This window comes from Salmo salar, chromosome ssa09 (assembly GCF_905237065.1).
Source record: "Salmo salar chromosome ssa09, Ssal_v3.1, whole genome shotgun sequence".
NCBI classification, from domain to species: Eukaryota; Metazoa; Chordata; class Actinopteri; order Salmoniformes; family Salmonidae; genus Salmo; species Salmo salar.
The window spans coordinates 92,791,600-92,818,398 of NC_059450.1; the positions used below are offsets into that span (position 1 = coordinate 92,791,600).

Below are 26,799 nucleotides of genomic sequence, written 5' to 3' on the forward strand. Positions count from 1 at the left end.
GGCTGTGTTGTGAATTTCAGCAGCCTCTTTCAGTAGTTATATTGTGTGGCCTGTGGAGTCACTGACAAATGTCATCTAGTAGTTGTGTGTATCATGCTGAGGATGGAAACCCCTAGGGTCTAATTAGTTAGCGGTGAACCAAGATGACATGACCCTGGTCAGTTACATTATAGTAATTACAGTCATTAGAACTCTCTGGTTTCTCAGCTGTTCCAGACAGCATAGAAGCTGAAACTAGGAGTGATTTCATGTCTCCAAATGTTTTCACTGTCAAGTAAAATGTACACATAGTAAAATATCTGCCATACACTGTAACGAATAGCTTAATCTCTAGAGAGGTTCTGCAAGCTAACGTTCCTTCAACAATTCATGACTAAACATTTAGGCCCTGTCCTGTATACATTAAAACGTTTTATAACAGTGCAAATACTATAAAAAGACAGCTGCCACATATGACTGTCTTTAAGGCTATACATTTTCTATTGCTATGCTAAAATGTCACAAAATTGGAGTCACTTCTGAAATGCATGTAGATGGTTCTCCCAGTCTCTAAACAATGTACAAAAAAAACAACAACTACAAAGCAAAATAGGCCCCTGTAGAATCCATAAACCTTGCGAGTTCCTGCTGTCTAGAAGGGAGCATAGAGTTAAATGTAGGAGCGTCTGTCAGACGTCCCACCCTCTGAGGAAGGGACGGGGTTAGGGGGTCTGCCTGAGCCTGCCCACAGCAAATGTCTTCTGTGTGAACTTGTGTAGCTGTTAGATCGTCCTAGTCCTTTCTGACAGCTAACTTCTCCTTTGGCTTTTCTGCTTGTTGGTGTTCTGAAGGTAAGACTGAGCATCCTCCTCAATGACTTGCTGTGACTTAGCCAGTAAGGACTTCTCAACTAATGTTGCATTGGAAACGCTGTGCAATGTTTTGAGTTGCTGTGATACTTGAACTATGTGATAATATTTCAGAGTGTTTACCTGCACGACAGTGATTGGAGGCTTTCCTGTGGTTATATTCAAGTTGTGCAGGAAATTAATCATTTTTTTGCTTGACCACACCTTGAAAGTTAAAATATATCATGGTGCAAAAGTGAACGTTTTTGTGTAAAAACTTTGAAATTAGTAAATATTTCTTCTGAAACTCTATTGTCAATAGAATATTTAGTTCAACAGAATATAGAAAAGTTATAATCAAACAATTTCTATACCTTTTCATTCATGGAAAAGCAGAACTAGTTCGGACATTCTCTATTGGAACAGCACAATGTTACACAAGTATTGTTGCCACATAGTCACTTGGAGGGGTGGTGGAGGGGGATGGGGCTCAACAAAGCCTGAGAGAGGGGGGGGGGGACAAACACCACTGTAAATACAACCCATATTTGTTCATTTATTCTTCCTTTTGTACTTAAACTATTTCCACATTGTTATAACATTGTATATAGCCATAATGTGACATTCGAAATGTATCTATTCCTTTAAACTTTTGTGAGTGTAAAGTTTACTGTTCATTTTTGATTGTTTATTTCCCTTTTGTTAATTATCTATTTCACTTTCTTTGGCAACGTAAACATATGTTTCCCATGGCAATAAAGCCCTTTGAATTTAATTGAGACACAGAGAGAGAGAGAGAGAGAGAGAGAGAGAGAGAGAGAGAGAGAGAGAGAGAGAGAGAGAGAGAGAGAGATCTCAGTATGACAAAAATAATGGTGTTCCAAAAAAGGTCCAGTTGCCAGGACCACAAATACAAATTCCATCTAGACAGCGTTGCCCTAGAGCACACAAAAAACAATACATACCTCGACCTAAATATCAGCGCCACAGGTGACTTCCACAAGGCTGTGAACGATCCAAAAGACAAGGCAAGAAGGGCCTTCTATGCCATCAAAAGGAACCAAAAATTCAACATACCAATTAGGATCTGGCTAAAAATACTTGACTCAGTTATAGAACACATTGCCCTTTATGGTTGTGAGATCTGGGGTCTGCTCACCAACCAACATTTCACAAAAGGGGAGAAACACCAAAGTGAGACTCTGCATGCAGAATTCTGCAAACATATTTTCAGTGTACAACATAAAACACCAAATAATGCGTGCAAAGCAGAATTAGGCCGATACCCGCTAATTATCAAAATCCAGAAAAGAGCTGTTCAATTCTACAACCACCTAAAAGGAAGCGATTCCCAAATCTTCCATAACAAAGTCATCACCTACAGAGAGATGAACCTGGAGAAGAGTCCCCTAAGCAAGCTGGTCCTGGGGCTCTGTTCACAAACACAAACAGACCCCAGAGAGCTCCAGGACAGCAACACAATTAGACCCAACCAAATCATGAGAAAACAAAAGAATTATTAATTGACACATTGGAAAGAATTAACAAAAAAAACTGAGTAAACTAGAATGCTATTTGGCCCTAAACAGGGAGTGCACAGTTGCAGAATACCTGACCTTTGTGACTGACCCAAACTTAAGGAAAACTTTGACTATGTACAGAAACAGTAAGCATAGCCTTGCTATTGAGAAAGGCCGCCGTAGGCAGACCTGGCTCTCAAGAGAAGACAGGCTATGTTAAACCCAATTTTGATAAACTCCCATATCTACTGGGTGAAATAGCACAGTGTACCATCACAGCAGCAAGATGTGTGACCTGTTGCCACAAGAAAAGGTCAACCAGTGAAGAACAAACACCATTGTAAATACTGTACAACCCATATTTATGTTTATCTATTTTCCATTTTATACTTTAACTATTTGCACATCACTACAACAGTGTATATAGACATAATATGACATTTGAAATGCCTTTGTTCTTTTGGAACTTCTGTGTGTGTAATGTTTACTGTTTATTTCACTTTTGTTTATTATCTACTTCACTTGCTTTGGCAATGTTAACATATGTTTCCCATTCCAATAAAGCCCCTTGAATTGAGAAAGAAATAGAGAGAGAGAGAGAGAGAGAGAGAGAGAGAGAGAGAGAGAGAGAGAGAGAGAGAGAGAAGCAATCTCAACACAGATCCCTCCCTCCACTCCCAATTACTTCCATCAACAGGAATGCACGTTACCATGACAATCCCCACCAGCTGTTTAGGCTCTGTGATCCTGCAGATGTCTGTTCTGATGGTCTCTGAGTTTGACAAACTCACACAGCAAGGCTGACATAACACACTCTCTGTCCATTGTTCTGCCTGAGAATTACTGCAACTTTGAACACAAAGAAATACTTTTAAAACAAAGAAAAGTGACAACCATTTATTCTCAATTGCCTTTTTTTTGTACAATGATATAACTCTATTGGGATATTAATAAATGTTTAATTTTTTTCCATCATGAATTGAAGTTGTCAGCTTTTCAGAAAAAGCACATTTCACCCGTTGAGAAATCAAAGCTGGCTTATAGGATCTATTTGTCTTTTTTCAGTTTAGCAGTGAACTGAGTGAAGTATTCAGGCTTGAGTTAACGACTAAAGAATGACAAACTGTTTATGCAATGGAATGTTTTTTTTCTTCACATATCCTCTTTGCCTTTTGATGAATATAAACACTTTATTTAACTGTCTTTCACTTAGTATGAGAGGTCGCATTTACCAAAATAAAAATAGTTGTTTGGTTCGATGTGCTGAAGGGTAGCTACTGTTGTGCAGAGTTTAAAGTTTAAACTAGGTCAAGAAAGATTGAAAGGACTGTGGATATTTTGGAATGGCTGCATGGCAACCCTAAGAAAGCTCTAATCCTGGACAGGAAGGAAGCTATTGTGCTCATGCCATCTCTTCACCAGCAGTCTGACGTGGAAATGGAAAACATTTGAACTCTGAGTCAGCGTAAAAAAACAGCGGAATTAACCATAGAGTGTTTGCTAGACTAGGAATGCCAAATCTCACTCCTTCGCTTCTTTAACCACTAAGCAAATGTACAAAATCACAAGGGGATGGAAACAAGGGGTTGGGTGTGTGAGAGAGACTCAGAGGAGGAGATGTACGGTTCCAAAGGTGGAAGGAAACCGGAGCGTATTGACACTCCTCTGACTCTGTGCCAGTACAGCTAGCGAGACGAGGGTCTGAAGGCCTGTATCCAGTGTTGCAGACTGACTAGCCCACTGTAGATGACAAAAGAGCTTTTTGTCTTACGTAGTAAATGACTAACATACTGTATACCACACCAGGTCAGACTTTAGAGTGAAATATATTGGATGCACATATTTTTTTAAAAAAATACACACATTTAGAGCAAACTTTACACTCAATACGAACTCAAACACCTGATTGGCACAGATTTTGTATTAGTTACAGCCTGTGGTAAATTGTTAAATTATTTAACTGGAGGATTAGGAAACTGTTGGTATTTTTTTTATGTGAGACAGGTGTGTGTTTAGGGCCGGTAGACCAACTGAGAGGATTTAAGTCCAGAGAGAATGACAGAGAAAAGGGTTTAACACACATTTAAATTATAGGACTCAGGAATTCCATTCAGATATATATCTTAGTCACATGTTTCAACCCACTGCTTTAAGGTTAACCCCCTGAGAAAGAGAGAAAGATGTTTCAACCCACTGCTTTAAAGGGTTAACCCCCTGAGAAAGAGATAAAGACGTTTCAACCCACTGCTTTAAAGGGTTAACCCCCTGAGAAAGAGAGAAAGATGTTTCAACCCACTGCTTTAAGGTTAACCCCCTGAGAAAGAGATAAAGATGTTTCAACCCACTGCTTTAAGGTTAACCCCCTGAGAAAGAGATAAAGACGTTTCAACCCACTGCTTTAAAGGGTTAACCCCCTGAGAAAGAGAGAAAGATGTTTCAACCCATTGCTTTAATGTTAACCCCCTGAGAAAGAGATAAAGACGTTTCAACCCACTGCTTTAAAGGGTTAACCCCCTGAGAAAGAGAGAAAGATGTTTCAACCCACTGCTTTAAGGTTAACCCCCTGAGAAAGAGATAAAGATGTTTCAACCCACTGCTTTAAGGTTAACCCCCTGAGAAAGAGATAAAGACGTTTCAACCCACTGCTTTAAAGGGTTAACCCCCTGAGAAAGAGAGAAAGATGTTTCAACCCATTGCTTTAATGTTAACCCCCTGAGAAAGAGATAAAGACGTTTCAACCCACTGCTTTAAGGTTAACCCCCTGAGAAAGAGATAAAGATGTTTCAACCCACTGCTTTAATGTTAACCCCCTGAGAAAGAGAGAAAGAAAGAGAGATGTGATGGTGGGATAGGGATGATTTAAACGGGTCAGGTAACTAAGTCTTAAATTGGATTACATGGACTCCATATATCAGTCCTTGACTTTTCTCCCTCTCTCCTTTGTGTAGCTTAGAGGTCCCATGCGTTAGGAATAGACCATGGGTGTCAATAGAAAACCTTTTCATAACATCTTTTGTTTGCCCCTCCTGAGATTTGCCCTTCCTGAGATTTTTTCCTCGGATGGAGTACTTTGATTTGTTGTCAAAAGTGTCATTTCAAGCATGGTAGAAGATGGATTACATGTACATAGCTTGCTATTCAAAGAACAACAACATAAAGATAGGGATATACATTATGAAAATACCTGAAGGTTCTGGAATTGGTTCTCAAAATTTGACATATTGTGAGGATTGCAGTAAAGGTTATTGAATGGAATGGACAGGTGTGTCCTGTAAAAAGTTCCATACCACCTGTTACCTGTACGCATCATGTGTCTCATTGGGCCTAGTTGTCCAGAGAAATACCACTCATTCAGAAAATATTTTGCATAATTCTCAAGACTAACACCGTATGACTAGATTTATTTAATTGAATCTATTTCTTAGAATTGTTTTATGTTTTATTTCTAAATAAGTGCATGAGTTCAAAAGTGCGTTGAGTCTTTGAGAGGTACTTTTCCAGTATTTTTCAAAATGTACATTTACTGCCGGTAAATGTTTGTCCATTTACCATGCTGAGGTCCTCCACTGACTGACATGCACAGAGACTGAGCCCCTAGTCCCCCGATAGCCACCAGGCTTCTTTTTCAAACCATTTAACCACCGGTTGTATCACCCTGGAGAAGAAGAAAGAATTCCCTAATCCTGCAGCCTTTAAAGCCTCTTTGAAAACTGTTGAGATCTGCTGTTTCCGTCCCAGTTTAGTTTACGCCCCAACCCAACAAACCTGTAAATGAAATACCTGCTGAAAAGGGGCCTCTTTATACCGCTGTTTCCTCTACCTCTACCCTGTTTGATTATGAACACCGCTTTCCAAATAAAATAATTTGTTTTGCTGTTACGTCAGTCATCCTCCCACTGAACTGAAAACAAGACTAAGTATAAATATGTTAAAATATCATTAGATAGGAAGTTTGGCAACACAGTACAACCTCCAGGCTAAATATAGACATGTCTTGGAGCTGGTACCAGTGTTTTTGTTTTCACTGAAGGTTGTCACATCGCTAGCTTCCTTTCAGATACTACACTAGCTATATGTTTGTTAGAGGTGGATGTCCAAGTTCTAAGTGAAAAAAACACTTTTTTTTCATTTTTCAAAGCAGAGAGAACCTTCCTTGTGCACAGTATTTGAAGACGTCATCCTCTGCAACTTCTGCCAGAGTCACTGTATTTTTCCACATCCAGAGTTCACCTGCTTGTCAAACATCTCATTCCAATATCATGGGCATTAATATGGACTTGGTCCCCCCTTTTGCTGCTATAACAGCCTCCACTCTTCTGGTCGGCTTTCCACTAGATGTTGGATCATTGCTGCGGGGACTTGCTTCCATTCAGCCACAAGAGAATTAGTGAGGTCAGGAACTGATGTTGGGCGATTAGGGCTGGCTTGCAGTCGATGTTCCAATTCATCTCAAAGGTGTTTGATGGGGTTGAGGTCAGGGCTCTGTACAGGCCAGTCAAGTTCTTCCACATTTCTGTATGGACTTTGCTTTCTGCACGGCGACATTGTGATGTTGAATGTCATTGTATGCTGTAGCGTTAAGATTTCCCTTCACTGGAACTAAGGGGCCTGAACAGTTAAAAACAGCCCCAGCCCAATATTCCTCCTCCACCAAACTTTACAGTTGGCACTATGCATTGGGGCAGGTAGCGTTCTCCTGGCATCCACCAAACCCAGATTCGTCCGTCAGACTGCCAAATGGTGAAGCGTGATTCATCACTCCAGAGAACACGTTTCCACTGCTCCAGAGTCCAATTGCAGCGAGCTTTACATCACTCCAGCCGACGCTTGGCTTGTGTGCGGCTGCTCAGCCATGGAAACCCATTTCATGAAGCTCCGGGGGAACAGTTCTTGTGCTGACGTTGCTTCCAGAGGCAGTTTGGAACTCGGTAGTGAGTTTTGTAACCAAGGACAGACGATTTTTACTTGCTACTCGCTTCAGCACTCGTGTCAGACTAGACAGAAAGGGAAGCATATAGAACAGGTGAGATGGGACTAAACAGGAAGGGACGCATATAGAACAGGTGTAATGGGGCTAGACAGGAAGGGAAGCATATAGAACAGGTCTAATGGGACTAGACAGGAAGGGAAGCATATAGAACAGGTATAAGGGACTAGACAGGAAGGGAAGCATATAGAACAGGTGTGATGGAACTAGACAGGAAGGGAAGCATATAGAACAGGTATAAGGGACTAGACAGGAAGGGAAGCATATAGAACAGGTATAAGGGACTAGACAGGAAGGGAAGCATATAGAACAGGTGTAATGGGACTAGACAGGAAGGGAAGCATATAGAACAGGTGTGATGGGACTAGACAGAAAGGGAAGCATATAGAACAGGTGTAATGGGACTAGACAGGAAGGGAAGCATATAGAACAGGTCTAATGGGACTAGACAGAAAGGGAAGCATATAGAACAGGTATAAGGACTAGACAGGAAGGGAAGCATATAGAACAGGTGTGATGGAACTAGACAGAAAGGGAAGCATATAGAACAGGTGTAATGGGACTAGACAGGAAGGGAAGCATATAGAACAGGTATAAGGGACTAGTCAGGAAAGGAAGCATATAGAACAGGTATAAGGGACTAGACAGGAAGGGAAGCATATAGAACAGGTGTAATATATGAGGCAGGGTTCACGTACGAAGCCCCAGACCTGAAAAAAATGTCCTGCTGCTCTTTAATACCATAGACAAATAAGCCAGCGTGGAGAGGGAACATCCCACTGGGCATCAACGTTGTTTCAACGTAATTTGTCAGCATAATGTGACGTGGAATCTACGTAGAGAATACATTGGATTTGAAAAAAGTGAAATTCAATGTTGTTTGATGGTGAAATTTCTGTTTTGAGGGTGAAATTTCTGTTTTGAGGGTGAAATTTCTGTTTTGAGGTGAAATGTCAACCACAGGATTGTGTCATCATGGTAACCAATTTTCAACATAGACAAATCTTGTATAAAATATGTTTTTACCTTTTGAAACAATGTCAGAACTTCAATGTTATATCCACTATCCAAAAAACAACAACAATAGACTGGGCAGCACCTTCTACTGGAGAGTTGATCTACCTACAGCACCTTCTACTGGGGAGTTGATCTACCTAGAGCACCTTCTACTGGGGAGTTGATCTACCTACAGCTAACCTTTGGTCTTCCATCCAGGGTTTTAACCAAGCCCAGCTTAGCTAGGATAGTTGTCAATGACTACTATCAATGTGCTATGGTCAGAGAGCTCTAACTATATAGATTCACTTTCGCTATCAAAGTCATTCCAAAGGGTAGGTTTAACCCCTGTAAGTCTAAGTGGTTTGAGGGGTGTTAAGCTGACTTATGGAAATGTTTTAAGATGGTCATACTATGGATCATTTTAGCTATTTGATTTGGAAAAGGTTTTGAAGTGTCCGTCCTAAATCTCGGAGAATATATATATATATATATATATATTTAAAAAAGGCACAAAACTACCTTCATACTTCCATTTGTTTTTTTTAAATCGGTACTGGTTACCTTCAGGCGAGTCCCGTGACACTTGTGGTAGTCGTAGAGCAAAATGGAGAACACCATTGTGAGAATCTCCCCTTTCCACAGTGGGTTCCCATTATTTTGTAGCCCAAACAGTTCAGACTCTACCAAGCAGAACTTGGCACATCGCCGGTACTGACTTCAGACGAGCCTTCTGACACTTGTGGGAAACAACGTCTCGTGGTCTGACAAACATCGCTCTAGCTCTGACACCTTTCACCACAGATGTCTCCTGGTCTGACAAACATCGCTCTAGCTCTGACACCTTTCACCACAGATGTCTCCTGGTCTGACAAACATCGCTCTAGCTCTGACACCTTTCACCACAGATGTCTCCTGGTCTGACAAACATCGCTCTAGCTCTGACACCTTTCACCACAGATGTCTCCTGGTCTGACAAACATCGCTCTAGCTCTGACACCTTTCACCACAGATGTCTCCTGGTCTGACAAACATCGCTCTAGCTCTGACACCTTTCACCACAGATGTAGTGAATTGAGACGCATCCAATGCAAAGATATCTCTAGCTTAAACTAATGGGTTTTGATGGGGAGGTTTTTGTTATGTAATTTAGATTGATGGACCGGTGCATCAATTGACTCCAGGGGGTTTTAACAGAGCAAATGAACGGTAACCATGCTTCATAAGTCTTATATCACCAACAAGACTATTTAGGCCTATATAGCATTAAGGAAGTCGTAAACAGATAATGTTTAATTTCAACCCAGTGTTCCACTAAAAATAGACAATACGTATAGGTCTAGGGATTCAAGCTTTGGTGGATTTCAGATGTAATCTTACAGTTAATAATTCATATGCTGGATTCACGTCTCAACCAAAAATAGGACTAAATCAAAGCAAACTTTATTTAAGGTGCATTTAAAGTTTGATTTGATTTTGTCTTTTTTATGGAAACATGAATCCAACATGTAAATTATTAATTTGTAAACTGGATATGTGTTTGGTTTTGGTTGTCAAAGCAACTAAATATGAAAATTTAAAGGAGATGCATCTTCTGCTTGTATAGTTCCATCTGTGCCACTGACAGTCTGGCTTTAATTCCAGTTGGTCTACAAATTAATAATTGATACGTTGGAATCGCGTCTCTATCTCAACCAAAACCATTTGTCTGTGTGATTAACAGGGACTGAGCTAGAGCAGTGTTTGTTAGACAAGGGCGGATCAAGGGACCTGGGGCCGGAACATTTTACAAAAACTTCTGTAGAGTCCGAATAGTTTGAGCTACAAACTATTAAAAGCTATCGATGAAAAGCTGGGACTCTCACGAACACATACATGTAACATGTTTTGATCTATGATGCTCACAAGCTATACAAGATTCGTTAGAATGTAAGGGGTTCTTCTATATAGAAGATCAGAGGAAATCTCAGAACATAGTGTCTATAATACTGTAAGGGGTTCTTCTACATAGAAGACTGTAGTAAATCCCAGGACATAGTGTCTATAATACTGTAAGGGGTTCTTCTACATAGAAGACTATAGGAAATCTCAGAACATAGTGTCTATAATACTGTAAGGGGTTCTTCTACATAGAAGACTGTAGTAAATCTCAGGACATAGTGTCCATAATACTGTAAGGGGTTCTTCTACATAGAAGATCATAGGAAATCCCAGGACATAGTGTCCATAATACTGTAAGGAGTTCTTCTACATAGATCATAGTAAATCCCAGGACATAGTGTCTATAATACTGTAAGGGGTTCTTCTACGTAGAAGACTGTAGTAAATCCCAGGACATAGTGTCTACAATACTGTAAGGGGTTCTTCTACATAGAAGATCATAGGAAATCCCAGGACATAGTGTCTATAATACTGTAAGGAGTTCTTCTACATAGATCATAGTAAATCCCAGGACATAGTATCTATAATACTGTAAGGAGTTATTCTACATAGATCATAGTAAATCCCAGGACATAGTGTCTATAATACTGTAAGGGGTTCTTCTACATAGAAGACTGTAGTAAATCCCAGGACATAGTGTCTACAATACTGTAAGGGGTTCTTCTACATAGAAGATCATAGGAAATCCCAGGACATAGTGTCTATAATACTGTAAGGAGTTCTTCTACATAGATCATAGTAAATCCCAGGACATAGTGTCTATAATACTGTAAGGAGTTCTTCTACATAGAAGACTATAGGAAATCTCAGGACATAGTGTCTATAATAATGTAAGGAGTTCTTCTACATAGAAGACTATAGGAAATCCCAGGACATAGTGTCTATAATACTGTAAGGAGTTCTTCTACATAGAAAACTATAGGAAATCCCAGGACATAGTGTCTATAATACTGTAAGGAGTTCTTCTACATAGAAGACTAAAGGAAATCTCAGGACATAGTGTCTATAATACTGTAAGGGTCCCTTCTACATAGAAGACTATAGGAAATCTCAGGACATAGTGTCTATAATACTGTAAGGGGTTCTTCTACATAGAAGACTATAGGAAATCCCAGGACATAGTGTCTATAATACTGTAAGGGGTTCTTCTACATAGAAGACTATAGGAAATCCCAGGACATAGTGTCTATAATACTGTAAGGAGTTCTTCTACATAGAAGACTAAAGTAAATCTCAGGACATAGTGTCTATAATACTGTAAGGGGTTCTTCTACATAGAAGACTATAGGAAATCTCAGGACATAGTGTCTATAATACTGTAAGGGGTTCTTCTACATAGAAGACTATAGGAAATCTCAGGACATAGTGTCTATAATACTGTAAGGGGTTCTTCTACATAGAAGACTATAGGAAATCTCAGGACATAGTGTCTATAATACTGTAAGGGGTTCTTCTACATAGAAGACTATAGGAAATCTCAGGACATAGTGTCTATAATACTGTAAGGGGTTCTTCTACATAGAAGACTATAGGAAATCCCAGGACATAGTGTCTATAATACTGTAAGGGGTTCTTCTACATAGAAGACTATAGGAAATCCCAGGACATAGTGTCTATAATACTGTAAGGGGTTCTTCTACATAGAAGACTATAGGAAATCTCAGGACATAGTGTCTATAATACTGTAAGGGGTTCTTCTACATAGAAGACTATAGGAAATCCCAGGACATAGTGTCTATAATACTGTAAGGGTCCCTTCTACATAGAATACTATAGGAAATCTCAGGACATAGTGCCTATAATACTGTAAGGGGTTCTTCTACATAGAAGACTATAGGAAATCTCAGGACCTACTGTAGTGTCTATGATACTATAATACGTTCATATAGTTGCTGTCACAAACTCCACACAGTTGTTACTGACAGGTTGAACATTCATTTCCCACTGAGCAAACAATTTATTTATTTACGGCATTCAATAAAACTCTGTTTTTACTAATTATTTTGTGTTCTTCTTGCAGTCCTTGTTGTCCTGAAAATAAAATGGTAAAACACTTCTTTGTAAGGCTAAATATAAGGGTTGGACATGGAGATAAATGAAAGTCAGATAGATAAATGAAAAGCTGATTTTAGTTGGGATCGCGGGACTGATAGGGTTAACAAATGTTATGTTGGATTCACGTCTCCAACTAAACCAAAAATCTACGTCAAATAAAATTATTTAGCCAGTAGCTCAGATGAAACTATCGAGGCATTATATACCTAGTTGATATTTGGTTGGGTTGTCAACCAAACACAATTCAATATTACTTTAGTTAAGGCTATCTTACAAACTAATGTATTTGTTCAACCTTAAAATGAGTAACACATCCATGGCCACATTTTGAGGTTACTGTAACTATAAATGTCTTCTTCAACATAGCATGCAAAGGTTTCAGGTCTGTGGAGATTGCTATAATAATCTGTGCAGAATCTCAAACAGCATTGATCATGTACTATTAATGTACTATCGATGTACTATCGATGTACTATTGATGTAATATTGATGTAATATCAATGTAATATCGATGTACTATCGATGTACTATTGATGTACTATTAATGTACTATTTACATAAAATTGATGTACTATTGATGAACTATTGATGTACTATTAATGTACTATTTACATAATATTGATGTACTATTGATGTACTATTGAGGTACTATTAATGTACTATTTACATAAAATTGATGTACTATTGATGTACTATTAATGTACTATTTACATAATATTGATGTACTATTGATGTACTATTAATGTACTATTTACTTAATATTGATGTACTATTGATGTACTATTGATGTAATCTCAACTGCAACCCAGGTCATTTGATTGTTCTATTAGATGAAGCACAGTGATAACACATTAGGTTGTTGTATAAATACAAAAAATATATGTTAGTGAAAGCGCAGTGATAACACATTTACAGTTGAAGTCAGAAGTTTACATACACTTAGGTTGGAATCATTAAAACTCGTTTTCAACCACTCCACAAATTTCTTGTTAACAAACTGTCATTTTTGCAAGTCGGTTAGGACATCTACTGTATGCATGACACAAGTCATTTTTTCAAACAATTGTTTACAGACAGATTATTTCACTTATAATTCACTGTATCACAATTCCAGTGGGTCAGAAGTTCACATACACTAAGTTGACTGTGCCTTTAAACAGCTTGGAAAATTCCTGAAAATGATGTCATGGCTTTAGAAGCTTCTGATAGGCTAATTGACATCATTTGAGTAAATTGGAGGTGTACCTGTGGATGTATTTCAAGGCCTACCTTCAAACTCAGTGCCTCTTTGCTTGACATCATGGGAAAATCAAAAGAAATCAGCCAATACCTCAGAAAATAAATTGTAGACCTCCACAAGTCTGGTTCATCCTTGGGAGCAATTTCCAAACGCCTGAAGATACCACGTTCATCTGTACAAACAATAGTACGCAAGTATAAACACCATAGGACCATGCAGCCTTCATACCGCTCAGGAAGGAGACGCATTCTGTCACCTAGAGATTAACGTACTTTGGTGCGAAAAGTGCAAATCAATCCCAGAACAACAGCAAAGGACCTTGTGAAGATGCTGGAGGAAACAGGTACAAAGGTATCTATATCCACAGTAAAACGAGTCCTATATCGACATAACCTGAAAGGCCGCTCAGCAAGGAAGAAGCCACTGCTCCAAAACCGCCATAACAAAAGACAGATTACGGTTTGCAACTGCACATGGGAACAAAGTTCATACTTTTTGGAGAAATGTCCTCTGGTCTGATGAAAGAAAAATGGCCATAATGGCCATAAAGACCATCGTTATGTTTGGAGGAAAAAGGGAGAGGCTTGCAAGCCGAAGACACCATCCCAACCGTGAAGCACAGGGGTGCAGCATCATGTTGTGGGGGTGCTTTGCTGCAGGAGGAACTGGTGCACTTCACAAAATAGATGTGTCTTGTCTTTGGGGTACCATTAAACTGAAGACATGTTTATCAATTAACTCCCTGTAATTATTATCACGCGATTAAACTGATTAATCGTTTAATTGTAATTAACTAGGAGATCGGGGCACCAAGGAAAATATTCAGATTACAAAGTTATAATTTTCCTAATATAACTTTCCTTTATTATAATATAGGCCGATTATCTTCTGGTTTAAATGGTGTATTTTACCTCGTGTCTCATTCCAAACGTCGTAAATTGTTGTATCTGCACGAACCCAGTCTTTACTAAAATCATCCATACATCAATTGTCTTAAAATCATTTATTTACTACACTAAGTAATTAACAGAAAACATACAAACAGTAATTATCGTCACAAAGGATTGGTAGAGGAATGTGCCCTTGTGGGCTAAACAGGCAGGTCAGCCTGTTGAACAATGGATCATAAAAGGTCAGCTGTGGCACACAGAGTTCATTAATATTAACAATTGATATGCTAATCCTTTGCACATGAACGCTCACTCATTCGGGAACAATTGCAATCAATATGTATATTTACGCTCAGTGTGTCATTGGGATCCTTGTTGGAGAGTTTTGTCCGCGTTCTCTCTTTCTCTCTCTCTCGGTTAGAATGGATCTTTCAGAGCGACATTCATTAATGTCGTCATAGAATGGATGTTTCGTTGGTCTTCGCGTTCGATGATATAATTTACTTAGCTGCAGACTAATAATTAATATCAAAGACTTGTTCTTATTCTGTCGGTATCAATAGTCTAAAAATTAACCACGTGGTATGGTTCACTTTCAGTAGAGGAATTGGATGGTAAAACCTATTGGCCATGGAGTGGAGGCTTGGTCTAAAGAAATGTAAATCAGGGTGGGTTTTATAGTGACCCTTGAACAGGCTTGTCAAATGACGCCTGGTCCTGTATGTGTCCCTGGGGGCGTGCCTATGACTGAGTTAGACTTGGTTACAGAAATACAATTCTATCACATTACATCAGTACATAGCATCTCAATGTATTACAAAAGCTTTATCCTTATTAATACATTCTATACAACCATTATGATGCAAGTCTCAAGCTGAGGCTATTATATAAACAGTTTTATGGTAATATGGCTATATTGTCTCTTCTGAGTATCACAAAATTGTACCAAGCGGACCAGTTCGTAGCTGGATTCTTCACCAATCTTCCATACCTTCTCCAGAACACACATGTCGCTTGGTTCTCCAATTCTATGAGTTGGAAGAATTTCCTTTGTCTCTCTATGAAACATGTGGTAGGAGATTCTCCTCTTAGGGTTTTTACAACCCTTTCACACAGGGCCTGGGTTGGGGGGAAGGTAGGTTGGGGAATGGTACAAAGGGGGGGGGGGGGGTCAACTGTCCTTCCTGTACCCAAAGAGGCCAACGTCATGACAGATGGTATCATGAGAAAGGAAAATTATGTGGATATATTGAAGCAACATCTCAAGACATCAGTCAGGAAGTTAAAGCTTGGTCGCAAATGGGTCTTCCACATGGACAATGACGCCAAGCATAGTTCCAAAGTTGTGGCAAAATGGCTTAAGGACAACAAAGTCAAGGTATTGGAGTGGCCAACACAAAGCCCTGACCTCAATCCCGTAGAAAATTTGTGGGCAGAACTGAAAAAGCGTGTGCGAGCAAGGAGGCCTACTAACCTGACTCAGTTACACCAGCTCTGTCAGGAGAAATGGGCCAAAATTCACCAAACTTATTGTGGGAAGCTTGTGGAAGGCTACCCAAAACATTTGACCCAAGTTAAACAATTTAAAGGCAATGCTATCAAATACTAATTGAGTGTATGTAAACTTCTGACCCACTGGGAATGTGAGGAAAGAAATAAAAGCTGAAATAAATCATTCTCTCTACTATTATTCTGACATTTCACATTCTTAAAAGAAAGTGGTGATCCTAACTGACCTTAGACAGGGAATTTTTACTAGGATTAAATGGCAGGAATTGTGAAAAACTGAGTTTAAATGTATTTGGCTAAGGTGTATATAAACTTCTGACTTCAACTGTAGATGCCAACTAAACCAAAAATCCTACATTGTTTTTCCATTGGAATGGTTGAAAGCATAGGGATAACACATTGGGAATTCAACAAACTTCTGACTGTCTTTTTGAGAATGTGAAAATAAGTTGGAATCTCATTCTGATTTTTGAGTGGGTGAGTAAAGGTTGAAAAGTCTGAACCAAATATTACCCACATTTCCAAAAATGTGAAATGCCTGTACTTATAGAAGGTGGATTGTGATCCAAGTCTACACTAAAAAATCTCAAGTAGACCTCATATGTAATACTGTAGACTACTAGCACTAGACTACATTCAACATGGCTTTTCTAAGTATCTTTAACTAGGTGGAAATACAAAGTCGAACAGGAGACTGAATTCAGCTCCGGTGATTGAATTGTAGACAGTCATTTGAGCTAACCACAAAGAATGTGAACATAGCTATCTCTGGACAGTGAACGGTTTGTCTGGAACCAAAACGCTACCCATGAGCCTTTGTGATTCTTGGAGTAACATCTTGTTTTTGTCCCTGCATGACTTGTTTGACCACGCCTGAGTAAATGTCTGGACTTTGTCTGGCCCATACACTTTGTACACCGTGTATAGGAATACAGTACATAGTGTTGCTCTAGACAGGCGGTAAACTGGAAAGGAGTATGACCTCAACTGCACCTCGTTATCAACCAAACGTCAGTTGCATTGAATGTGTGTAATGTGTATTAAAATGTTCCTCTTTGTGTCTCTCTCTAGACTGAACGATGAGGGTGTGGATTGTTTTCCTCCTGTGCCTAGCTGGCCAGGCATTCACCGCTTCCATTGTAAGTGTCCCTTTGATGTGTGTGTGTGTGTGTGTGTGTGTGTGTGTGTGTGTGTGTGTGTGTGTGTGTGTGTGTGTGTGTGTGTGTGTGTGTGTGTGTGTGTGCGAGCGAGCGAGTGGTGTGTGTGTGTGTGTGTGTGTGTGTGTGTGTGTGTGTGTGTGTGTGTGTGTGTGTGTGTGTGTGTGTGTGTGTGTGTGTGTGTGTGTGTGTGTGTGTGTGAGTGTGGCAAACAATCATAATAGTAACATCGTCTTAACCATTTCAGACTGAGGAGGAGCCCATCATTGATGATGTCGGTGAGGAGGTAAGGTCATTGACTTGTTTACAGATTTCTATGGACAGGTGTGCTTAGGGGGGAAACAACATCACACAACTTGAACATACCCACTGAGCACACACTGGTTGAATCAACGTTGTTTCCACATAATTTCAATGAAATTATGTTGAAACAACATGGAATGGATGTGGAATTTACGTCTGTGCCCAGTGAGTAAACACTTTCACAGGTGGGAGCAAATTAGCAATAGTGTCGTGTAGGAATCAAAACACAGCCAGATGAAAAACATTAGCAATATAGGGATCAAAACACAGCCAGATGAAAAACATTTAGCAATATTGGGATCGAAACACAGCCAGATGAAAAACATTTAGCAATATAGGGATCAAAACACAGCCAGATGAAAAACATTTGCAATATAGGAATCAAAACACAGCCAGATGAAAAACATTTAGCAATATTGGGATCGAAACACAGCCAGATGAAAAACATTTAGCAATATAGGGATCAAAACACAGCCAGATGAAAAACATTTGCAATATAGGAATCAAAACACAGCCAGATGAAAAACATTTTGCAATATAGGAATCAAAACACAGCCAGATGAAAAACATTTGCAATATAGGAATAAAAACACAGCCAGATGAAAAATATTTGCAATATAGGAATCAAAACACAGCCAGATGAAAAACATTGACAATAGATTTATTCTTTACTCTCTGTGTCGCTTTTGACAAGTTAACTAACGAAAACAACATTACAACTTTGACTGAAATAATTTAATCTCAAACATTTTGTGACAGAGGATTTTTCCCTTAAATGTTGACCATTTTCTGTAATGTAGCTTGAGACAGAGTGAGCAGAATCCCACAGGTTATAAATACAGCGGACAGGAAACCATGACGTTTTAATGGCTTTACCACATGTGGGCCAGGCTCTATTCATCCCATCCAGCTGCAGGCTGCTAGACCTCTCTCTAGACCTGTCTGAAGTACACTTTATTCTGCCGTGCCGCTTGATAACTAAAGAGACTTAGCTACAGCTTCCTTTTCTGGTACTAAAATTCTGCGACCAATTTATGAGCATTGCCCATAGCTTATTTAGAGTACTGTCATCTTTCATAAGGTATATATTCACTTTAAATGTGTTGATTCCAACTGTACTATGTCTCTATTGACGGCTCCATGTTGTGATTGGCTTGTCTCAGGCACAGCCAGAGGTGGGGGTCAACCCAGTGCAGGTAGAGACTGGAGACTTTGACGAGGCCATCGATGTCGAGGAGGAGGAGGAGGTCACCGCTGAGAGTGAGCAATAGTCATTGTAATCACTAATCACTACTGTCGTTCAACAGACGTTGTGAGAAAACAATACCTAATCCCCAATGCCTTCTGTGAAGGGAAACTTATATAAAGTCCTAGTTTACCATATATTACAATGATAATTGGGAACATTCACCAAGCTAACAGTCTGCATGGCTACAGTAATGTATAGCTATTATTGTAACGTTAAACACACAATAGCTACTACAGGGTTCCCCAACTGGTGGCCCGGAGGCCAAATTTGGCCCAAGGGGGGTTTTATGTAGCCCCCCAAGTTATCTGAGTGAAGAAAAAATATGGGGAAAAAATTTTTTTTATTGTTGGACATAAAAGACTGTAAAAACAGCAGCAAATCAGCTCCAATTGATTTTAACTTTGGAAATCTGTTCCAAACTATTCCCATGCATAATAGAGAGACATGTGATCTTATACAAATGTAAGCAAGGTTTGAAATGATTATGTTTTAGTCAAATATTATATCTGTTTGGGCTTCTTGTGGTCAATTTGCGGTCTATACATTTTTTTGTAATCATATATCCGGCCCCCTGATCATCCACTCAAGAAAAACTCTGAATCTAGTTCATGATCTTGGGCTGGTATATATTTTAGGCTGCTTAGGTTTAATAGAGGTATGACAACATCAATCAAATGAAGCTGTATGTCAGTGCTCCTTTGCAGCAGCTGTGTTGTGAGATGTTGGCTAGATGGTAGAGAGAGGGGGAGGACCACATTGGTAATGACATAGTGCTTCTGTCTCAAAAGAGAGACCTATCATCATGTGTTCCACCCAATGGTTCCAGTAAGCTTCTTAGAAACGGAAAATAAACCCTTCTCCTAATTGGCAGGGGCGCCGCCACACTCCTTCTCCGCCAAATACCGCCAGGAATATCTGTCTGTTGAATAACTTAGCGGTAAATTCAAGGGCAAAAGAACACTTCCGATATGTTCCATTTTTAAAGTTCCAGAATGTTTGAACAATTTGTTTTCCGATTCCTTCGTAGACCCCTGCTTGAACCACCACTGCAAGAAGGGAAAGGTGTGTGAGGTGGATGAGGAGAACACCCCCATGTGTGTCTGCCAGGACCCAACTACCTGCCCTGGTGCCGTTGGAGAGTTTGAGCATGTGAGTTATCAACATTTAAATCATATTCTAATCTGTTCAGACCAACATCAAGTAGGCCTAGATGTTTCATATTTAACACTGTTCCTAATAGAACCTTGACCTGTACAATAATGCTACTACTTATTTGCATCATTGGCTCATTCTTGATATACTGTAATTTCTGACTGTATCTGATTCATGAATATAATCTGTGTATTCCAGGTTTGCGCCACCGACAACACAACCTACGACTCTTCCTGCCACTTCTTTGCCCAGAAGTGCAGTCTGGAGGGAACCAAGAAGGGCCACAAACTGCATCTAGACTACATCGGGCCATGCAAATGTGAGCTATGCTTTATAGTTAAACATTCATGGATTGAATTGTATTCAATTCATTTCAATTCAACGTATTTTATCCTCACAGGGACCATTGAGAACATTTTAATACAACCATTCAATTCGGTGCAAAAATGTTCACCTTTTTGAGAATGCCCAGAGACATATTTTCCTCTGAGACTCCGTTCCCAGTGTGATTGGTTATGCTGTCTTAGAGCTGAAGCCCTGCTGAAAGCTTCTCCAGGGGAATGATTGATGGGCTGAAATAGAGGGATTTTGCCTTAAGGAACCTAACACTTAGAGTGGAGGGCAGGCTGTTGCATGCTCACTGCATCGCTGCCCTTCTCAAACTACCGCTGAATCTGCAGCTAAATGTCTGTCATTAAATAACAGAACCAAGCCCATGCATCTCTCACTGTTGGTGATGAGTACCTTAGGACTGAAGGGCACAGGTGGAGATAATGTTGTTGCACGTTGTGGAGGCAAACATTTTTTAAATAAAACTTTTTTTAACTAATGGCCTCTAAATGTCAGGTACAGTATTCAACCAAGGGATAAAACAAAAAGGAACAAAATCATTGCCTATGGGGCTGTGCGCATCAACCATACATTTTCAATGGACACAAATATCACATTTTGTGTGAGTTGTGGGTTTTGTGTTCTATGACAAAGGGCTTGACCATAATTGTTTGAAAAATAGGATTGGAGATTTTGACTTGAATGTCCTACTTGCAAAACAACTTTCTGACTATGACTTACTTGACTTAATTAAATGAAACCCTTTGGCTCCTTGGGGACCATACGTCATTAAACAAAACCTTCTTCAGCTGTTCCTGGGTCTTCCCTGTTTATTTTTTTCTCTCTGACCATACCTAATGTTTCTTCCTGTGTGTCTCTCCAGTCACTGAGCCCTGTGTGGACAGAATAGCTCTGACATAGAACTCATTCTCCTTCCTGTTTATTCTCCAGTCATCGAGGCCTGCATGGATGCTGAGCTGAATGAGTTCCCCCTGCGTATGAGGGACTGGCTGAAGAACGTTCTGGTCACCCTGTACGAGCGCGATGAGGAGAACAACCTGCTGACTGAGAAGCAGAAGCTCAGAGTAAGTCCACTTAGCCACTCTATATGCACTGCACAAAACCCATTTACTGCATGTTTGCCTACTGAGGTTGGGTCAAAATCATTATTAAACACAGCACAGAACCCATTTACTGCATGTTTGCCTACTGAGGTTGGGTCAAAATCATTATTAAACACAGCACAGAACCCATTTACTGCATGTTTGCCTACTGAGGTTGGGTCAAAATCATTATTAAACACAGCACAGAACCAATTAATTTTGCTTACGTTCATTTACCGAACTCTGTGGATGGGTCGAAAATAATGAATAAATCAAAATACGGTTATAGGATTTGACATTCTGCTCTCACTATGAAGTCGACTCCTTTTGTGCATCCAATCCTACTGGGATTTATTTATCAGTTTGTTCTATTCAAAAGATTATTAGACAAACTAATGTTTGCAAAACAAATGTTTACTTGGCTTGCAGGTGAGGAAGATCTATGAGAATGAGAAGAGACTGCAGGCTGGAGAGCACTCCCTGGACCTGCTGGCCCACGACTTTGAGAAGAACTACAACATGTACATTTTCCCCGTCCACTGGCAGTTCGGTCAGCTGGACCAGCACCCCGTCGATGGGTAGGTTGATGAGAAGAAGAAGAGTTTCCTGTCTTCTGCTTCAGCTGGATTGTTTCAACATCACATAAATACAGGCTTGCTTGGGCTATAACTTTGATTCAACTCTGTGCTAGCCGGGACATCAATACTGAAACATTTCTAAAATGTCTCAGAAAGGATATTGGCAGCATGCCTGAATGTATTGTTTTATGAGCAAAAAAACAACTGACATTGCTACATTGGTGCTGTTCATACTTTTCTAGGGTCTATACACTATAGCTTATAAAGCCTTCATAAAGCCTCCCTCACGACGCCAGGACAGCGGAGTCAATCACCACCTTCCGGAGACACCTGAAACCCCACCTCTTTAAGGAATACCTAGGATAGGATAAAGTAATCCTTCTAACCCCCCCCCCAAAAAAACCATATAGATGTACTATTGTAAAGTGGTTGTTCCACTGGATATCATAAGGTGAATGCACCAATTTGTAAGACGCTCTGGATAAGAGCGTCTGCTAAATGACTTAAATGTAATGTAAATGTAAAGCCTTTATGAATCCTTTATTAGGCCTGCGTAGATGCTTCGTAACATGTGTTCTGTGGTGTTGTAGGTTCCTGTCCCACACAGAGCTGGCCCCTCTGCGCGCCCCTCTCATCCCCATGGAGCACTGCACCACTCGTTTCTTCGAGCAGTGTGACGCTGACAATGACAAGTACATCGCCCTGGAGGAGTGGGCCAACTGCTTCAGCATCAAGGAGCGTGAGTAGTTTTAAAAACACCTCGTTCATAGTTTACACTCGTTATTTTACTGCCTCAAAGAAACCAGGAGGACCAATGCCCTCTGGACTATCTGAAATGGTACCCTTTTCCCTATATAGTGCACTACTTTTAACCAGAGTCCTATGGCCAATGGCACCCTATTCCCTATATAGTGCACTACTTTTGACCAGAGTCCTATGGGCTGCATAGGGTACCATTTCAGACATATCTTCCCGTCCTTCTATTTTACTGTGTGGTTTTGAATTGAAACGGTTCATAGCAGGCCGTTTCATTATTGCTTGTTAATGGTGGGCTTGTTTTTTTTTTTTTTCAGAGGATGTCGACAAGGACCTTGTCATCTAAGCTCATCAGCTGACCTACAGTATGAAAACTAGTCTCTATTGGGACGAGGTGCTAAGCGGATCTCTAAATTAAACACAGTAAAGGTGCCAACTACAACTAATTAACGACCGACCTACACCACTAAAATTGATGAAAAGACATATGCACAGTCTGAACTAACAAATCACAAAACGTGATCATGATGCAACTTCATTTTGTTTTCTTGTTTCTGCAAATAAATAAGCCTTTTTAACCAGATAGATTAGAGGAAGTAACAGAAATATACTTTTTGATGGGAGAAAGATGTAAATGTATGTTGAACGGGTTGTGATAATGGTTGTTCACAACATTTATATTGTGTTCACGTGATCAGGGCTTGGATTTACTAACATCAATTAGAAAATTCTTTGGAGGAGACAAGTTTTGTAAAAATCTAAAAATAAAGTTTCTAAATAAATGCTTCTTTCATTTGCTTTTTTCAAAATATTTTAGTTGTTTTGGTGTACTCACTCATTTTGTCATCTCCGTTGTTTTGTTCGACTCTTGACTACTGCTTTAAATTAAGGCCTGACTATCCTCAGGTTTGTTTTCTCACGTAGATTCTGCCACACAACAAGGGCATAAGTTTACTGGTTAATGATTGAGACAATAAAAGTAAATATTGATTCAACTCTACGAGGGAAGCGTCTCGCAGGTTGAGCGTTTTTCCTCACGCTATAGCATGTATACTGACATTCTTATACTTTGTGACATCGTGTGACAACAATAGAACTCTTTCCTCAAATAAAAGTTACTGAAATGTCCAACACTGTTGAATGCTTTCATTTCTGCATTTATTCAGAATCCTCACAATGTTGACACATTTCAACTGGAACAAATGGAAAAACACTGACTTAGAACATTTCATGGGACATTTAATTAGTTGTCTTTACACATTAGTTTTGAAAAAAACAAAAGACCTCCAAAGCATCCATATCACAGATATGAAGTACATCATTATGAAGTATCAATTCATTGAAAGAAATGCCACATGTACAGTTGCAGTGCAAGGTATTCTGTACTGCATGGTAGGCTACGCCTTAGCCTTATGAGTTACAGGCTCAGTACACGTCTCAACATCCTGTGATGAGTGTAGTCCTGGCCCTTGAATGCAGTATTTTTTGTCAAAACATTGGTATACCACAATGCAAAAGTTTTCTAACCCTCTATTTAAGAGTCTATATTGAAAGTTCAAACCAGCACTTTGCATAGGCTTGAGACTACCATATCTAATAACTTTCCTATGAGGCCAATAACCTCATGCAGTTAAAATGTCCTGTGTGGTTCTGTGGCATGCATGCAATGACTTAAGAGAAAAATACTGAACCATAGAATTGCATTGTGTTTGTAAAACCAGCTGGACACCCTGTCCCAATGAACCCATAAGAATAGGTTTGCCAGGAACTGGCTAGTTCTGTTTAGTTTTCAGAGAAATTCATCTTATGTATCCTCTTAAAAACAGAAAAGAAAGAAAAACAAATGGCCATATTTCCATATTTGGTCAAAAACCAGAACAACCTCAAAGTTTCCTCTCTGTAGAATCGAAGAAAGGTCCCTTGAGAGTCAGAGGAAAGGAGAAGTCTATAGTGCATTACTACAGCACCCTGTTACCATCTCTACCCTTTCAGCCAGACAGTACAGCGAGGCAGGAACTCCGAACAACTGTAGAGCCTCATCCACATAGGCTGAGCCACAGGCACCACCCCTTCTTCCACAAGTGGGAAATGTCCTCCCTGCTCTCCAAGACAAACGGAGGAAATAACAGTTGAACACAATGAGATTATTGTTAACAATTCTCAATGTTTTGGGGGGATGAATAAAGAATGTGAGTTAAATAAATACTTTGGCATATTCTTAATTTATCTGACTAGAACTAAATATTTTCGCCTTTATCACGATGTTCCATGTTGAATTGACCACAGATCACTTGCATCCTTCAGAAAAAAACAGAACAAATATTACAATTAAAATATATACTAATTGATTCAAATAAATCATTCTTTGTGGAATAAAAAAAAAAAAAAGAATTATCTTTGTTAATGATATTATTAATAGGAAAGGTGGAGTTATCCAAAATTACAACAAACTGATCGCAGAATTACCGCAAAAAAGGGAGGAGGCAAGTGGAAGGGGGAAAAGGTGAGGAACTTGTTTATCTACCCATTATTAAAGACCAAAACTGGCAACAACAAAAACAAGTAATACAAAAAATGATATATCAGCTTTACACGGCTTTACACGGACCAAAATGTTGATTGCGCGCACAGGTTGCAAAATATTTGGGAAGAGATGTTAGATGTGCCGACTCCGTGTCACATGGTTTATGAACCGATACGCAAAACAACGCTTGATTCAAAACTACGAGTTTTTCCATTTAAATTATTATTTAAAAAATAATTGCCACAAACAGAATGTTATGTATATGGAACATAACAATCTCAGCTCTGCAGATTTTGCTACCATAGAGACAGAATCATTAGATTACTTATTTTGGTATTGCCCCTATGTAATTTACCTTGTTTCAGGTCGCAGGTTCAGGAATGGCTGAAAAATATATGGCACATGGAAATCATTAGACTGATTAGACTGACGGTGGTTTATGCAGATAGGCGGGATGGACTGAGTAGCTGAGGGTAGGGTTCAGGAGATAGGTGTGATGGACTGAGAGTAGCTGAGGGGTGGGGTTAAGGAGATAGGTGGGGTGGACTGAGAGTAACTGAGGGGGGGTTAAGGAGATAGGTGTGATGGACTGAGAGTAGCTGAGGGGTGGGGTTAAGGAGATAGTTGTGATGGACTGAGAGTAGCTGAGGGGTGGGGTTAAGGAGATAGGTGGGATGGACTGAGAGTAGCTGAGGGGTGGGGTTAAGGAGATAGGTGGGATGGACTGAGAGTAGCTGAGGGGTGGGGTTAAGGAGATAGGTGGGATGGACTGAGTAGCTGAGGGGTGGGGTTAAGGAGATAGGTGGGATGGACTGAGAGTAGCTGAGGGGTGGGGTTAAAGAGATAGGTGGGATGGACTGAGTAGCTGAGGGGTGGGGTTAAGGAGATAGGTGGGATGGACTGAGAGTAGCTGAGGGGTGGGGTTAAGGAGATAGGTGGGATGGACTGAGAGTAGCTGAGGGGTGGGGTTAAGGAGATAGGTGGGATGGACTGAGAGTAGCTGAGGGGGGGGGGGTTTAAAAGCTCATGTTGTATAATAGTTATGACTAAAAACACGATATATAATGTGTAAGTACAATCTATCTATCTGGTTTGATTCCAGGCTGTATCACAACCGGCCATGATTGGGAGTCCCATAGGGCGGCGCACAATTTTCCCAGCGTCGTCCTGGTTTGGCCGGGGTAGGCCCGACATTGTTAATAAGAATTTGTTCTTAACTGACTTGCCTAGTTAAATAAAGGTTAAATAAAAATAAATATGTAATGTACACTGAACTAAAACTTGGTCCCATGTTTCATGAGTTGAAATAAAAGATCCAAGAAATTTTCCAAACTCACAAAAAGCTTCTTTCTCTCCAATGTTGGGCACAAATTTATTTACATCCCTGTTTAGTGAGTATTTCTTCTTTGCCAAGATAATCCATCCACCTGACAGGTGTGGCATATCAAGAAGAAGATTAAACAGCAACCGGCCTCACAACCACAGACCACGTACGTGTAACCATGCTAGCCCAGGACCTCGACATCCGGCTTCTTCACCTGTGGGATCGTTTGAGGAGGGGTGAGGGGGTAGTGTATTTCTGTCTGTAATAAAGCCATTTTGCAGGGAAAAACTCATTCTGATTGGCCAGATCTGTCTCCCCAGTGGGTGGGCCTGGCTCCCAAGTGGGTGGGCCTAAGCCC

The 26,799-nt window shown here is 39.9% G+C and overlaps 1 protein-coding gene across 1 annotated transcript; it reads left to right on the forward strand.

Annotated features, from left to right (window-relative positions):
* The first annotated feature begins 669 nt into the window (after positions 1-669).
* On the forward strand, positions 670-23,375 carry LOC106612255 (SPARC). The gene is made up of 10 exons (XM_045724229.1): positions 670-830; positions 17,037-17,104; positions 17,370-17,408; positions 18,589-18,685; positions 19,702-19,823; positions 20,025-20,145; positions 21,108-21,241; positions 21,689-21,837; positions 22,428-22,576; positions 22,911-23,375. The coding sequence occupies exons 2-10, from the start codon at positions 17,045-17,047 to the stop codon at positions 22,937-22,939; spliced, it is 900 nt and encodes a 299-aa protein (XP_045580185.1). The 5' UTR covers positions 670-830; positions 17,037-17,044; the 3' UTR covers positions 22,940-23,375.
* The last annotated feature ends 3,424 nt before the right edge of the window (positions 23,376-26,799 follow it).